The following is a 17,864-nucleotide window of genomic DNA, read 5'->3' on the forward strand; positions in this document are numbered from 1 at the left end:
GGTCAAAGTGGAAATGAAGGAAATGAACAGAGGACAAAATTGATAAAATCTATGAAACCCAAAGTTGATCTTTGAAATATGTTATCACATTTAACGTTACTGGGTTTGCGATTACTGAATCATGCCCAGACAGACCCAGGGCTGAAGACCAGGCTGGAGGATAAGGGGACTGATGGAGGGAGTGGGGTGGGGATACATTTCAGGTAGGGCTATAGACCTGGAAAACTTCCTTTCAGTGTACAAAGCCTCCTACCACACCTCTTGTGGGGCTCTGCGCAGCACAATCTAGGACCCACTACCCCCACAAGGCAGCGCTTCCCCTTAACTCCTGGAACATTCTTGATGTAGAATTTACTTTCTCTAGACTGTCCCTCCAGTCATTGGTCCACTCCACTCCCTGAACTACCTTCAATAAAGACTATCTCCTTTCCCACCACAAGCCCCTGCCTCCCCAAAGCGAGTCGACCTCCTCCAGACAGCCCCTAGAGGAACAGATTGGGGCTCTCCTGTCCTGGCTGCCCCAATCCTCGCCCTATTCACTGACAGTGGTGGTCGGCTTCCCTGCATGCCTGCGGGTGCCAGGTAGAGCGAGACGCTCATTCTACAATGTGAAGAAGTCAGGGCTGACAGAAATCTCTAGGACATAAATTCTACCCTCAGTATCAGCTCAGGGGTCGTCTCCTGCAGGAAGCCTTCCTAACTCAGCAGGTGGGTTCCCCTTTCCCCTGGGGACTTGCAGAGCGCCTCTGATCTAAGTCACCACTGCATGAGTAACAGCCTCTGTCGGGACGCCCCCGACTCACACTGGGAACTTGATAAGGGGAGGGACTATGGCTCGTTCTCTAGGGATCCTGGGAGCCCAACTCCATTGATTTAAGGGACCATGGCACGAAGGGAAGCAGAGGCAGGGAAGGAAGGGTGAAGCGTGGAAACGATGAGAAACTGAATGAATGAGCGGGTGGCACCTAATAGTCTCCCTTCCGTAGCTGTTAGAACAGGCGTCTACCTTGCGGAGGCCAGTAGTAGGAATGGATGACCCCTCTCCAGTTAGAAACTAGCAATCAGACACCACCAGCACCGCAGGACCGCACAGTGGGGTAATAAGTGGGGGAACGCGGGGGCTATTGTTAGAGGCGGGGCTGGGACCAGGGGGCGGGACCCGGCGACTGCTGCTCTCTGCGAACCGAAGCCACAGACCAGGTACAGACGGGCGCCGACAGCCGTGCGGAAGTTACCCGCGTCCCCTGAGCCCACTGCCAGCGGTGCTCACAGTCTGCAACCATGCCCTCCTACACGGTCACCGTGGCCACTGGTAGCCAATGGTTCGCCGGTACCGACGACTACATATACCTCAGCCTCGTGGGCTCCACGGGCTGCAGCGAGAAGCACCTGCTGGACAAGGCTTTCTACAACGACTTCGAGCGGGGCGCGGTGAGGACGCGCGCGGCTGGGGCAGGGGAGCGCGGCTGTGCAGCAGAGACCTGGACGCGGGAGGAGGGGCGGGCCTGAGGGCAAACAGGGCAGGGCAGGGAGGGCTGGCCTGGATTGGGATGTCGTAGACTGGAAGTGGGATTAGGGACCACCTCCAGTCTACTACAAGGACCCTCAGGGCAGTTGGGATATGGTTGGGGGCACGTTCAGGATTCAGCAGTGGCGGCAGCCAGGTCTAGGCTAGGGGGCATCTCAGTCCCTGTCAGTGTGGGCTGGACTATGGTGAGGGAACGTCCTGAATTTCCTGGCCACAGGGATCTGGTAGAGGACCTTGAGTTACCTGCGTGCCCTCTGCAGGGTGCCATTGCTTCTTCCCTGGGAAAAGGAACAATGTTTCCTCTCTATTTTATGAAATGGAGCTCTGAGCCCCTTCTTTGGGCAAGTGTTGTAGGTCCTATTTCTTTTGTCCTTGCTTCTTAGAGGTGCTAGCAAAGGGGATGAGAGAAGTCCTTTTCTTTAAGTCCTTTGTCTTGTTGTGAAGCACAGACACCATTTCAGACAGACATGAGCTATGGGAAGAAGGTGAAAGTCAGAGAGTTCAGAAGTCCTAGTCCAACCTTGGCTTGACCACTAGTTTGATCCTCTGACCTCCCTGTGGACCTCACTTAGGCCCACTGTAAAATAGGTTGGCTTCTGTCTGGTCTATGAGTCATGGTCCCACCTGGTGGCTGAGAGTGGCTTTCACAAGTGTCTTTTACATCAAGACAGCTTCAGAGTTTACAAGTAAGGATAAAGCAAACCCAGGTGAGGAGAGACCTTTGAGAGACATAGGGGTACTTGCCACTTCTGGCAAAAGTATACCAGAGAATCCTTTAGAAACGTAGAAGAGGAAAAGGGCTTCCCTTCATTTCTTCCTCTTTGGTAGAGGTTCCCTGGAACCTGGGAATTTGAGGAGCAAAAGCATCCCACATTTATTGAACCTCTAGTCTATGATGCCAGACACTGTGAGAAGCCATGCACAGGTGATCTCATTTAGCAGCAACACTCCTGATGCTGACTGGGGTGTGGATTTCATTCCATGGCTTTCTCTGGTGAGCATGGGTAAGTTAGTTTTCAGTGCCTCATCTAGCACCTGGTGCATAGGAAGTGCCCAGCAAATAACTGATAATAGTTCCAGACATACTGCAAATGCATAGGAAAACCACATTTCCTTCTACTATCCCACAACCAAAAAGATTGAGACTTTATCAAGCGCTTTCTCACCATATAGTTTATTAGGTCAACCCACATGAAACTTGTCAGAACTATTTACAACAGACACAACTTGTAATTTTCATGTTTCAATTGAATGCTTTTTGGATAATTGTCACACTGTTCTGGCTTGCAGAACATAAGTAAGAAAATAAGTCTACTCTTTTTCTGGACTCCAAAACCCAAATGGGGTGAATTCCTATCCTGCAGCCTCAGAAACATGCTGTAACCTGACTTGGCACTTAGCTAAGTTTAGCACACTTTTAACCTGGCTTGAGCTCCCTTCACAGAAATTTAGATGTTGAGTGTGAGAACTTCTGTTGCTTGGTTCCCAGTCAAGGAACTGGCCCTGAGGATCATGATGCAGTGGAGTTAATGTGTCATCCATTTGGGTTGTTGGCATCTTTTGCCATCTCTGAAGCACCTTCATTTGTCTCCATTATATCATGGATCCCCCCGACCCCAGTACTTGGGGCAGGAAAACAGAGAACAGATTACTTCCCCGTTATAAGGGAAATACAGTGGACCCCATTCTCTACACGCTGCAAGATTCTAGGAGCACGAGGCCTTCAGAGCATAGGCTCTGCAGCATAGTTCATACAACCCATGTGTGTTTCCTCCCAGGAGAGGACACAGGGACAGAGCCATCATGTAGTCCTTGGACAAAAGGTGAGAGTGCAGCTCTGTTCATTATTTCCCTCTGTTTTGACTTTCTATCCTGAGAAGTCATTCAAATGGCATTGTGATTGAACACCTCAGTGAAAATTCCAGAGGCAAATTTCAGGAGAGATTTGCATGCCACATTTCCATTGGATTGAGAGCAGCTGCCAAGAGGGGCAGCTGCACTATCAGGAACCAGCTGGGTGAGAAAGGTCCTTTGAAAAAAAAAAAATATATCAGATTTTGAGAAAGTTCCTGTTGATGCAAAATTACTTCATACTTTATCTTGCACAGCCCAGAACTGCTTCCTCATTCTCTAGGCAGTATATCTTTAAAGACAGCTGTCCCTTTTGTGTAAAGGTAGAAAAGAAATCTTAGCAGAAGTAATTACTAAAAAGATAAGGCTATTCCATTTTACTTGGAAAAGTGTTGCAGTGGTTACCATTAACAACAACAACAACAACAATAATAATATTTCCACACAACCAGTTCAATAATTTCCAATTTGACCATTTCCAGGTTGTAGCAGGTCAACAATCCCCTCCCCTAATGCACATTCAGTCCAGGAATAGGACTGATTGTTTATTTTTTCAATAAACTGAGTTACAGATTTCTGATTATTGTCATCAGATGGTGATTCATCTCAAGACCAGGAATGAAGTTTTTCTCAGGTAGAATTCTCCTATAAGCATTATATCTTCATTTATTCCCCGCTGTCTGCTGGACAAAGCTGGGGTGACACCAAATGACCTTGTTCGTAGGGGCTAGCCAGCCTCTTGGCAAAAGTGAAAAATTGATTGTGTCTTTACCTCTGTAAACTTAAAGTAATTTAACTCAAATGGGATGACCTTAACATTCTGAAGATTACTGGAGAAATTTAGTTGGCCCATTTCACTCTACTGTAGTACTTTCAATGACATCAGAGGGTAGGGAGTGTAGCTCTGTGGGAGAGTGCTGGCCTAGCATGCTAAAGGCACTGGGTTTAGTTCCCAGCAAACACACAGACACACACACACACACACACACACACGCACACTTAGCTAATGGCTATAGGATGAGGTTCCATGTATGATTTTTTAATATATTCAGGAAATTTAAATTATTAATGATATATTCTTAAATACAGTAAATATTCTTATATTCATTAAGAATAAATTCTAGAGTACCTCCTTCTCAAGAAGAATATATTAGTAGAGAAAAATATTTCTTTCATGTAATTCTCTTTCTTTATATCCCAATACTTCCTGCCTGCCCCATTTCTTCCCTACATTCTGCCTCTTCTTCTTGGGCTACCTGTTCCCTCAAGGGCCCCATTTCCTCCCTCCATCCTACAACTCTCCCTTCTATTCTGCTCCAATATTTCCTTTCCTCCTCATATTCAGCTTCCCCTAGAAGGCCCCTCTCTGCTCCCTCAATTCCCGGCTCTCTGCCCCACATTCTCTCTCCTTCAGCTCTAAGTCTTCCCACCCATTGTCCTTCCACCCCCTCTCAGCCCTTTGGTCTCCTGATCTCTTTCTCCTGGTCTCCCTTTCTCTTTGTCCTAGTCTCTCTTTTGTCTTCTCCCAGTATCCTTTCCTCTCTGTTCCACAGAGTCTCCCCCCACCAGCCTCTCATCAGTCCCGCTCCAAGATGTGCAGCCCTGGTGAGCCATGTCCTTTCTCCAGCAGAGAGATCCTTTTCCCCATCCCACCTAGAAACAGCTGAGATCTGAAGTAGAGACAATTGAATTAATGAATGGCCTTTCTTAAAATGCTAAAAGATAGCTCAAATGGAAACCGATTAACTAACACTTCACTGAAATACAGTCGTGCACCACATAATGATGTTTTGATCAACAACGGCTGCATATTTTATAGTGGTCCCATAAGAATATACAATGGAGCTAAAAATTTGTGATTGCCTGGCATTTTTCTATGTTTAGATGTTTAGATGCACGAATACTTACCATTGTGTTACAGGACCTCTGGTATTGAATACAGTTATGTGTTGTACAGGTTTCTAATCTAGGAGCAATAGGCTATGCCATATAGCCTAGGCATGTAGTAAGCTATACTATATAGGTTTATGTACATACACACTATAATTGCTGTACAATGACAAAATTGCCTCATAATGATTTCTCAGAACCTATCCCTGTCATTAAGCAAAGTATGATTGTATTCAAAAGCCTTAAAATCATATAACAAATTCAGAGTTGAAAACAACTACTAATATCAGCCAATTGGACTTACTGACCTGAGGCTAGTGAATTATATAGGTTTCTCTTGTCTTTTTAGCATCTCAACCACTGTACCATCTACCTCCCTCTGCAGAAACTCTGTGTCTCAGTCTTCCTCCCTCTGCATGCAAATTCCCTGCCTTAGGAATATTTCTCTCCCAGTTTCCGGTATCTGAAATGCCCTGCCCACTCCTCCTCTCCACTTAACTCACCTCTGAATCTGACCGGCTCCAAATAGCTGCTCAAACACTTTCTTAGGAAAGTCTCTGTGTCCTCCCACCTTTGGTCTTCCTTAATACTGTGGAATGGATGAACCAGGGCTCAATGCTGAGTCTGATTTCCAAGTCAGGCTTCTTTAAAGACATGTCTGTGAGGACCAGTGGGAGGAACTCGTTGTAGACTACCACTCATTGTAGGTGTGCTTGCTAATCATGGAGCCACAGGGGCTCACTCGCAGTGTAGTGGCCTTACCTCTCTGACATCTCTATCCATCTATAAGATGAAATGATACTCACTTAGCTATTCACATGCACAGCATTCATTGAGTACCCATTGTGTGCTAATTGGTGCTTATAGTGTCCACCATGCAGAATTCTGTGTGTTACAGCACATGGACAACAAATAGAGCATTATCATAGCATTTCTGGCCCTCAGAGAGGAGGGAGGAAGTTCAGCACATCTGGTGGTTCTACATAACTTCCTAAGGCCTTATTTTGCTATGTGACCTTGGTATTTTTCTAGAGGTATGGTTTTCTCTGTTGTCTGTGACACTTCTAGTAACTGCCCCCTGGGATGCTAGAGCTACAGCCACCTGGCTTTGACCCCTAAGATTTTCAGAGTTGGTCCTGGCTGAATCTCTGAGGCCCTGTTCATCTCCTGGTATGTCCAAAACCAGGCCAAAAAAGCCTCTGGGCTGGCCAGAGACAAGTCACAGTGTGGGCCTGACCTGCTTTTCCTATGGATGACCCAGTCAGATGGCAGATTGAATCCTTGTAAGACTTTTCAATGATATCATCCCAGGTGCAACTACTTCAGGGTTCTCTGCTAGATGACTGCAGGCATGGATGGGGCAGGATTCCAGAAGAGTCCCATTGTACAGTGACTGTACCAAAGTGTGTTGAAGGGTCATCCTGCCATTCCCACCCTCAGAGAAGCTGCTCAGTTTCTTCTATGGGTTACCACTCCCAGCAAAAAAAAATGTCTATTTTATTCCAAGGTCCTGGACATTTTCCTCCCATGATAGTGTCCTCCTCAGGTCCTCTTGATACCTGTTACTTTAGAACGGTTGTCCTCTATACATTGGGATATCCACCACCCCCTCTTGCCCCTGAGAGCCACAGGAAAGCCACTTCCCCTGCAGGAGTTGCCCTGGGACAGGGTCCAGACCTCTTGGCAGCCGCTGTTTAGTCCTGACCACACTCTGACTTCCCTCTGCTCTGCTTGCAGAGCAAAATGCCTCTGGTTCTCCTGTGTCCTCACAGCCACTTCTCGACCCTCACAAGAATTCTCTCCAGGTTTTGAGGCAGGAGTTTAAGCACATGGGGTTTCCTCCAATACGTACTCCTGGCTGCTCTGCTGGGCCCATGTGGACCCAGATAGACCACAGTTCAGGACCTGTTCTATGTTGTTATTACTCACAGGTAGTGTTATAACCTCCTGGAGTCAGGGAGCGGAGCCAGGTGGTTCTGATGCACACAGCCAGAGGCCTGTGCCCTTGTAGAAAGGTAATACAGGCATCTTATCATTTAGAATTCTCAATGGTCCTGCTAACAAGGTGTAATCTCCACATGAAAATGAAGAGGCCGTCTCAGAAAGTGTAGCAGTTTGCCCAGGCCACGTGGCCAGTCGCTTTGGAACTGGAATGTGAACTCAGAGCTCCAGACACCAGAGCTCACTTGTCCTCTAGACATGTGCTCCTCATTGCCCTTCCTATTAGTAGGACCAGGAATCTCCATCTTGGCCCACAGGAGGGTTGAGGCCTCTGCAGATCCTTGGGGTATGTGGGTCCTGGAATGGGTGGATAGATGATCTGCAGGCAGCTCGTTCTGGGCCATCCCATCCTATGTTCTTCTAGATGCCCCCAAGGCCCTGGAAATTGGACCTCTCATTCCATTAGAGGCTACCCTTACCTGCTGATGTGTGTGAAGAAGTTTCCTGCTCTCCCACCACTAGAAACTCCCTTCAAGAGATGCATCCTTTTCTCTCTCATCTTATTCCAAGTCATTCCTCCCCACCCCTCTTTTGGGTTTTTGTCCCTAACTTGACATTATCATGGTGCCTTCTGACTTCTCTCAGTGGGTCACCACCCTGCAGTAGGACAGGGCCCCTGCCTGAGATTCTGCAGACTCTGAGGTCAATGCTGTATCTATATAGCCTTGCCAGAACCCCCTGGTTTCCCATAGAACAAACTGTGGGGCTGAAGTGGTCTTTCTTAGAGTTGACCAGGCAAGACCTGTCCCCTCTCCTCAGAAAGGCATTCTCGTGGGACAGAGGATCACATACAAGTGGAATACCTTAGACTTGATCCCAAAACAGGAGCCTACATAGGACTTGTCATCCCAGCACATGGGCCTGGCTCACAAAACTGTTCCTAACTGAGGACCCTGGCCTAGACCACAGGGCCTCAGGAGGAAGCTTCTGCTTTCTGACCACAGCGTCTGGCCTTGTCCCACATGCAAAACTGTTCATTGTGTTCAGAGCCAAGAGGTTTGCTTGAAACACCAACTTCCCTTCCTCTTAGAAAGTTCTTCAGAGGTTATCCTGGCAGCTTGGAGAGAGGGGAATGGAGATAGGAATGAATAAAATCACATGTTAAATGAACATTCCTAGTCCCTTTGATTGCTTCACTATCACTCCAAGAACTCTAGTTTCTACTGCCAAGGGGAAAAGTCAAAGAAATCTGGCTTAGAAATTATCTCTGAGAGCATTGAGTCTGGACCTTCTCAAATCTGCTGGTCACTGGAACAAAGATGCAATGTTTGAATTCGCATCTTTCTTCCTCATCTACTGATTGTTGCAGACACAAGCTTTGCAGAAGCTGTGGTCACTGCTGCTGTGCTCATCCGTGCCCAGGATAAAGGAGTTAGGCATGCTGAGGTCACCCAGCATCTAGGTCCCAGGGACCTGGGTGGCAGTGTTACTCACAGCCTGGAGAGTGACACATTCTAGTGGCAAGGAGGTCCCCATCTAGCACCAGTGCCATGGATGCTTGGAGAATGCTGTCTGATTGTTCTTGGCATCATTATATGGCTATTCAAGAGGACTTGAATCTTTATGATCTCATTTGTCTCTGAGCCTTTCCATTTTATTCATTTATTGACCTTATTGAAAACTAATAAAGATGAAGTGACTGTGGCAGGAAAGCCTGGAATGGAATTCCAGCTCCATTAATGGCTGAATTTGGTCATATTGGGCCTCAGCATCCTCCTCTGAGAAAAAAAGTCATGATATCTCCCTGCCTCCCCAAAGTATTATGTCTATGTCACAGGCATTGTTATCAAGCCTTTTGAGCATTGCAGAGTGACCCTGAGTGAGGGCCAGCTTTTTTTTTCTGGCCCACAGAAGCAGCTAAAGAGGACCCTTATGGAGTTTGGCCTGGTAGGTGCCAGCCTTTGCCTTGGCATATACCCTTACTCCAATATGAGCCATGTGTAGACCAAAGAGGTTCCTGGGCCACTGGAGTTCATTTGTATGAAGGCAGAGCACGGGACTTGACCATCTCTGCCACTCCAGGTACAGCACAGAGATTTGTCTAAGGAAGCATTTGGTATATATCTTGACTAAATGAATTAAAGGGTTCATTTAAGGAGATCATTAAGAATCTTGGCTAAAGATATATAATCAACTAAGGAGTCTATCAACAGAAGAATGAATAAAGAAAATGTGGCATTTCATATATATGGATATAATGAATATATATATATATATATATATATATATATATATATATATATCATAAACAGAGAATGAAATTTTGTCTTTTGTAGCAATATTAATGAGTCTGAAGGACATCATGTTAAGTGAAATAGGCCAAGTACAAAAAAGCAAACTCTGTATTCTGTTTCTCTCCATGTCACATTCATATGGGGGAGCTAAAAATTTTGATAACATAGAATTAGACAGAAAAGTAGTGGTCAATATGATGTTGGGAATAGTAGTGGGGATAGAAAGAAGTTGGATAATTGATATCAAAATGCAGATAGGTGTTCTAGTTTTTTACAACACAACAGTGTGACCATAGTTAAAATAATAATAATAAATAATAATAATTTATTTCATATTTTAAAAAGCTAGAAGAGGGAATTTTTAATGTTTCTATGAAACAGAAATAAATATTTAAGGTAATGAAAATGCTCATTACCCTAGTTTGATCATTAAAATTTGTATACATGTATCAAAGTATCTTCCATACTCCATAATTATGTACAATTATTATGTCAATTTCAACTTTTTAAAAATAAAAATCTTGACTAAATAAACTATGAAGGAGCAAAACTTACCTCTTCCAATTTTTGGCTGAGTCTGAGAGTTAAAGTGACCTGAGGAAAAATTGAAAGGAGAAAAGTATACAAATGTATTTAATTCAAGTTTTACATGACACTGTAGTCCTCAAAAAGAAATGAAGACCCTACAAAATCTAAGTCAATAATTTATATATTGAATTATGCAAAGAATAGTAAGTTGTTGAATGTAATATGGGCTTTGGTCAAGGGTAGTTAAATGAAAAAAGTAACTAGAAAGATAGTGATGCCAGAGAAGGGAGCTTTAAACTTTGTGATAGTAGAAATGTAATCAAGTCAAGTGTGCCCAATGCAAAGCTTTAATTGGGACTTCTACTGAAGGAAAACGGCACTGATTGAGAGACCAGGCTGCTTCCCAAACAAAAGTGGGGTGTCAGCTTTTATTTGCTGGGGTGAGGTGGATCTAGTAATTTTTTACTGGAGAAGGGTACAGTTGCAAAAGATGTTTCTTCTTGCTTGGGACTCAGATAACTGAACAGTTATGGTCAACTGTCCCAGCAACTGCTGAGTTCCTCTTGCAGCTGGTGCCATCATCATGTGGACACAAACTGATCTTGTGGCTGGATCTGGGCCTTATGATAGGGCTGAAGGACTTTAGGTGTTTGGGTAGCTCTTGCTGCTAAGAGTACACACAGACCAGTTCTAATGAGTAGTCATCGTTGCATGCAGGGCTGAACAGAATCTGATCCAAAAGTTAAGGTGGTAAAAGGCACAGCTAAATTATGAAGACAGAAATGCCAAGCCTTTCCATCCCATTTCACTCCCTATCAGACATCTGCAGGACCAAGGAAAGGGTCTTTGTTTTCAGTAAAAGCAGGCTTCAGGTCGCTGAAAAGTAACCTAGGCAACCATTATCATCCTAACCCACACATTAGAGGTGCTATCTACAGCAAAGCTAGTGGGAAACTACTAATATATTGCCTAGCTGTGTGACCTTCAGAATGAGTGATTTCTAAGTTCACTATGAACTAGTGAAGCTGGAGAGTTTATTTAGGTTTTGTCTTGGTAACAATTTCATCTTGTGCAAACATGCTGTTTCTGTGGTTTTATCAGGGTCTTGTAAGAAGTCTGTTGAAAACAGCACAAAGGTAGAGAAGCCTGCAAAGGGTAATAATTTATTGCATGGTCCCAGCCTTTGTCACAGTCCCTGTCTCAATAAGGGTTAGGTTAATAAGGTCTATTTGTACAGATTTTCTTCTATTTCAATATCCTATTCTTGATTAAAAGAATTCTACTTTCCTTTTATTATAGGAGGAATGTCTATCACCTGAAACTTTCTTTTTTATTTTTAGAATTATTGTTAGTTCTTTTTAGTTATGCATGACAGTAGAATCTATTTGATATATTTATCCAAACATAGGATATATCTTATTCTAATTAGGATCCCAGTCTTGTGGATGTACATGATGTTGAGATTCACTGTGGTATATTCATACATGGACATAGGAAAATTATGTCAGATTCATTCCACTGTCTTTCCTATTCCTATCCCTCCTCCCTTTCCTTTATTACCCTTTGTCTAATCCACTGAATTTCTAGTCACTACCCTTGCCCCCTGTTGTGGGTTAGCATCCACATCTCAGAGAGGACATTTGACCTTTGCTTTTGGGGATTGGCTTATTTCACTTAGCATGATAGTCTCCAGATACATCCATTCACCAGCAAATGTCTCAAAGTCATTCTTCTTTAGTGGATGAGTAATATTGCATTATATATGTATATACCACAATTTCTTTATCCACTCATCCCTTGATGAGAATCTAGGTTGATTTCACAGCTTAAATATTGTGAATTTTGCTGCTAAAAACATTTATGTTGCTGTATCGCTGTAGTGTGCTGGTTTTAATTCCTTTGGACATATACCAAGGAGTGGGAAAACTGGGTTAAATCGTGGTTCCATTGCTAGATTTGAGAAATCTCAAAACTCTGATTTCCAAAGTGGCTGCACTAATTTGAAGTCCCAGAAACAATGTATGAGCCTATCCTCTTCCCCACATCCTTGCCAACATTTATTGTTATTTATGTTCTTGATAATTGCCATTCTGGTTAAAGTGAAGTAGAATCTCAGTATAATTTAAACTTGCATTTCTCTAATTGCTAGAGATGTTAACCATTTTTTCCATATGTTTGTTGACCATTCTTTCTTTTTTTAATAAGTGTCTGTTTAGTTCCTTCACCCATTTATTGATTGGGTTATTTGTTTGTTAGTTCGTTTTGTGTTAAGCTTTTTGAACTCTTTGTGTATCCTGGAAATTAACATCTTATTTAAGGTGTGAATAGCAAAAATTTTTTCACCACTTTCTAGGCTCTCTTTTCACACTCTTGATTGTTTCCTTTGCTGTGAAGAAGCTTTTAACTTTGATTTTATTCCTTTTATTAATTTTTAAATTTTAACTATTTTTTATTTATATATGAATGAATTACAATTCTTATTACACATATAGAGCACAATTTTTCATATCTCTGGTTGTGTACAAAGTATATTCACACCAATTCATGTCCTCATACATGTGCTTTGGGTAATAATGTCTATCACAATCTACCATCATTTCTAACCCCATGCCCCCTCTCTTCCCTTCCCACCCCTCTGCCCTATCTACAGTTCATCTATTCTTCCCATGTTCCTCCTCCCTACCCCACTATGAATCAGCCTCCATATATCAGAGACAACATTTGGCATTTGTTTTTTTGGGATTGGCTAACTTTATTATCTAACTCCATCCATTTATCTGCAAATGCCATGATTTTATTCTATTTTTTTGCTGAGTAATATTCCATTGTGAATATATGCCACATTTTTTTTATTCATTCATCCACTGAAGGGCATCTAGGTTGGCTCCACAGTTTAGCTATTGTGAATTGTGCTGCTATAAACAGTGATGTGGCTGTGTCCCTGTAGTATGCTGTTTTTTAAGTCCTTTGAGTATAGATTGAGGAGAAGGGTAGCTGGGTCAAATGGTGGTTCCATTCCCAATTTTCCAAGAAATCTCCATATTGCTTTCCATATTGGCTGCACCAATTTTCAGTCCCACCAGCAATGTATGAGTGTACCTTTTCCCCACATTCTCACCAACACTTATTGTTGTTAGTTCTCATAATAGCTGCCGTTCAGACTGGAATGAGATGAAATCTTATAGTAGTTTTGATTTGCATGTCTCTAATTGCTAGCGATGATTAACATTTTTTCATGTATTTGTTGATTGATTGTATATCATCTTCTGAGAGGTGTCTGTTCAGGTCCTTGGCTGATTTATTTGATTGATTAAATTTTTTAAATTTCATTTATTTTGCTTTACAAAGAACTAACACCATCCTCCTTAAATTATTCCATGAAATAGCAAAAGAGGAAACAATTTCAAACTAATTCTTTGAAGCTAGAATTACCCTGATACCAAAACCAGGGAGACACATTAAGGAAAGAAAACTTCATATCAATATCCTTGATGAACATACATGTAAAAATTCTTAATAAATTTCTGGCAAATTGCATAAAAACATATTAAAAAGATAGGCACCATGATCAAGTGGGGTTAATTCCAGGGATGCAGGCTGGTATAATACACAGAAATCGATAAATGTAATTCATCACATCAATAGACTTAAAGAAGAGAATCACATGATTATCTCAAGAGATGTATAAAAAACATTTGGAAAAATTTAGTATACATTCATGCTCAAATAGTAGGGATAGTAGGAACATACCTCAATATTATAAAAAGCTATATATGCTAAACCCAAGGCCAACATCATTTTAAATGGGGAAAAATTGAAAGCATTCCCTCTAAAAACTGCAACAAGATAAGGATGCACTCTTTTACCACTTGTATTCAACACAGTCCTCGAAACTCTAGCTAGAGCCATTAAACAAAAGAAAAAAATTAAAGGGTTACAAATAGAAAAAGAACTCAAACTATCCCTATTTGCCTATGACATGATTTTATATTAATAAGACCCCAAAAATTCTACTGAAAAGTATCTAGAACTCATAAATGAATTCAGCAAAGTAGCAGGATATAAAATTAACACCCATAAATTAGTTGCGTGATTCATCAGTCATGAATCTGCTGAAAGAGAAATTAGGAAAACTATCCCATTTACAATAGCCTCAAAAAGAAAAAAAAAAAAACAACCTTGAGAACTTGAGAATCAATCTAACATTTCCTCTACAATGGAAACTACAGAACACTAATGAAAAAAATTGAAGACCTTAGAAATGGAAAGATCTCCCATTTCTTGGATGGGCAGAATTAGTATTGTTAAAATGGCCATACTAGCAAAAGCACTGAACAGATTTAGTGCAATACCTAAATTCCAATGACATTCTTCATAGACATAGAAAAAGCAGTCATGAAATTCATTTGGAAAAATAAGAGGAACAGAGTGACCAAAACAATTAAAAAAGTGAAAAGTGAAGCAGGTAGCATCATAATACTAGACCTTAAATTATACTACAGAGCTATAGTAACAAAAGCAGCATGATATTGGAATAAAAAAAAACCCATTAAAGATTAATGGAATAGAATAGAAGGCACAGAGACAAACCCACATAAATACAGTTATCTCATACTAGACAAAGGTGCCAAAAACATTGGAGAAACAATAGCCTCAACAAATGGTTCTGGGAAACTGGAAATCCATATGTAATAGAATGAAATTTAACCCCTATCTCTCACTGCATAAAATTCAACTCAAAGTGGATCAAAGACCCTGCACCTAGCAGAAGAAAAGTTAGACCTAATCCTCCAACATGTGAACTTAGGAACAAACTTCCTCTACAAGACTTCTAAAGTGCAAAAAGTAAAATCACCTCAGACTTTTATCTTTTGCTTTTAGGAAACAAAGGGGGGGCAGAGTCATCTTCCTATATGTGCCATTTTTTAAGCACCTTTAACCCAAAATATTTAATATGCCAAAACAAAATGTTTGTGGTGACATATACTTAACTTCTTCAGATCTCAGGCTCAAATGGGCTAATTCTTTCTTTTGCTTAGGTTGATTCTTATGATGTGACTGTGGATGAAGAATTGGGGGATATCCAACTAATCAGAATTGAGAAGCGCAAGTACTGGATTCATGATGACTGGTACTTAAAGTACATCACACTGAAGACACCCCATGGGGATTACATTGAGTTCCCCTGCTACCGCTGGATCACTGGTGATGGTGAGATCATTCTGAGAGATGGACGAGGTGAGCAGCACTGGCTCCTGCCACCCCTGGGCTGAGAACTGAAAGGTCTTCTCAAAAAACTGTATTCTTGGAGAGATCATCTGCTGTACTGGGTGGAGCTCCTGCTCTGTGCCCTGATATACCTGCAGCAGATATTATCTTCTTCAGGTACTAATAAGCTTCAGGGTGAATTGAGTGGGCCCAGGACACCTGGCCAACTGTGACCTCCCTCTGCATTATAGCCCTGTGGGGGATGGGTAACTAGGGCCCCTAGTAACAAGTGTCTTTGGGACTTACCTCTGGGCAGGTCTCCAAGTGTCAAGGTTGGTGAGATCACAGCAGAACTTGGGGTTCAGTATTCTAAGCAGGCCTAGGGAGGGAAGGGCTGGAGCACCCAGAATACCAACTGTGAAAGGCTATGGGCAAGCCTGGGGTTCAACGCCATCAGATCTTATACCCACAGTCTTACTTTTTACTCAGAGAGAACCTAAAATCTGCACTCATCTGCAGCAAGACCTCTAGGTGTACATACCCCAATCTAGAGCTAAGATCATACTTTTTTAGGGATATACAGCTGGCCTGGTACAAAGGATCAAAAAGAGAAGCAGATGTCAGAGGTCATCTAAGGTCACTCTCTCCCTAGATGACTGTCCTTCGAAAACCAGCCTCTTGGTGTGTATGAGTTAAATCCACGTGTAGGCAAGCTTCTACCTCATTTCCTGTCATAGTTCTTTGGTTTGTTAAATCATCACAATCTAAAAGTTGAAATGATAAACCTGCAAATGCCAGATAGGCACTGTAAGAAAGGGAAGAGGACAGTTGCTTCTACCTGTGACCACATGTAACAATTCTCATTGACATTCCCTATCAGTGGTTCATTTTTCCTTCATGCAAGTTTGGTTTGGTAGGTGAGACAGGGAAGATTATTACCCAGCTTGTTGATATGTAAATGGAGGCGAAAAAAGAAATGTTCTCCACTTGATGCATTTTTACTATCAGACCATATCCTGTTGCTTCTCATATGGAATTTGATATACCAAGAAAATGTCTTGGAGGTTTTGGAATAGGAGGATTTTTGTCCTTTATGTCACAAAATTATTTTTTTTGTGTGTGTGACCTGAATGTGGAAATTTGTAGACAAGGTGCTTCTTTTTGGTTGTGAAGTCTTTCTTCCCTCAGATCTTGTACCTATTCCCAAGAAGAAACAGAGGTAACTGTCAGATTAAGGAGTGTTTAAGAAAGGGACTTTAGAAAAGTGTGGGACAGTGTGCAGAGGGGCCACATCTGTGGGGGGGGCATCAGCATAACAATCCTAAGAGGGTGGGGGAGGGAAAGAATCAGGGAATAATGCAGAAGAGGAGTATCCAGGAGGCAGCTCCTGTGGAGAAGCTGTGGCCCACAGCAGAAAGGCCGACACCCTGGGAGATACCACAGAGGAAAGCAGGGAGGACACAGCCATTCCTTATTCCCTCCAAGTCCTCCACTCTGCTCAGGGTCTCAGTGGCTGAGCCCAAAGGGAAGCCCATTGATGCAATCTATTTCTTTCAAATTCAAGGACAGGACAGGGTGGAGGGTGGGTCTCGAGTGGCAAAGAGAAGCTGTCTCTGGAGTTCTACTTTATTTCTAGGTAACAAACCATCTTAGCAGCTTTAAACAGCCAATAAATTTTGCTCATAATCTTGTGGGTCTGGCATTTGGGAAAAGCTTCATGGGGCAATTCTTCTGTTGCCTCTGCGGCATCAGCTGACAGTGTGGGAGCTGGAAGATTCACTTCTCAGAAGGTTCTTTCTTACATTGTCTAGCACTTCAGAGCTCCATGGCCTCTATCTAAACATGGCAAATTTATTCTTTGAGTCATCTCATAGCCTGGTAGCCTCAGAGTAGCTTTACTTCTTACATGATAGCTTTCCAAGAGCAAGTATTACAAGGGACAGGAAGTAAAAGCTGTCAATATCTTCTGTCCCAGACCTCGAAAGTAGCATGGTGTTCTGGGTAGTCATAAAGCCCACCTAGACTCAAAGGGAAGAGTTGTCAACACCCAGTGGAAGGAACATCAAAGAATTGGTGGGTTTCATTAATATACCATGTGGCACAACAGCCAAACCTTTGAACAACCTGGGAAGAATGGGGCACACCCCACAAGTACTTCTGTCACTTGCCACATGATAGCCTCTTAAATCTAACATTTCACCTCTGCAACAAACAAAAGTCAGAGCACTGTCTCGGTTATCTCAAGCATCCAGACATCAGTGTGAAGAGGCAGCTTCCTCCAGGCAGTCGTATCAGTGCTTGGGTACTCCCCCTGAACCCTGCTACAGTCATCCAGGGTGCGTCATACTGCCATACCCCCAGAAGTCCCAGCAGTCGTGGAGTTTCCAAGACTCTCAGGGCCTGGAGGAATAGCCATTCTCTTTCAACTTGCCATGTTGTACCTGCAAATGTTCTGATTTATTCATATCATGAAGTCGAAGAAGTGAAACTCTTCAGAGCTGAGGCAACCAAGAGATAGGCTGGTTCTTTGAAGTAGATTAGCAAAGAGGAACCCCAGCAGTGCTTCCTGTAGCCCGTGAGAGCAGTCATTGTTACAATTCATGTCATCTCCCCTTCAGTGGTCT

The 17,864-nt window shown here is 42.7% G+C and overlaps 1 protein-coding gene across 1 annotated transcript in view; it reads left to right on the forward strand.

Annotated features, from left to right (window-relative positions):
- Positions 1–1,209: 1,209 nt before the first annotated feature.
- The window catches only part of Alox5 (arachidonate 5-lipoxygenase), a 64,759-nt gene continuing 48,104 nt past the window's right edge, over positions 1,210–17,864 (forward strand). The window contains exons 1-2 of the mRNA XM_076834566.1: positions 1,210–1,431; positions 15,072–15,270. Of these exons, the coding sequence (XP_076690681.1) occupies positions 1,282–1,431; positions 15,072–15,270 (349 nt within the window). The 5' untranslated portion in view covers positions 1,210–1,281. The remainder of the gene's footprint in view (positions 1,432–15,071; positions 15,271–17,864) is intronic.

Source organism: Callospermophilus lateralis, chromosome 15 (genome assembly GCF_048772815.1).
Source record: "Callospermophilus lateralis isolate mCalLat2 chromosome 15, mCalLat2.hap1, whole genome shotgun sequence".
NCBI classification, from domain to species: Eukaryota; Metazoa; Chordata; class Mammalia; order Rodentia; family Sciuridae; genus Callospermophilus; species Callospermophilus lateralis.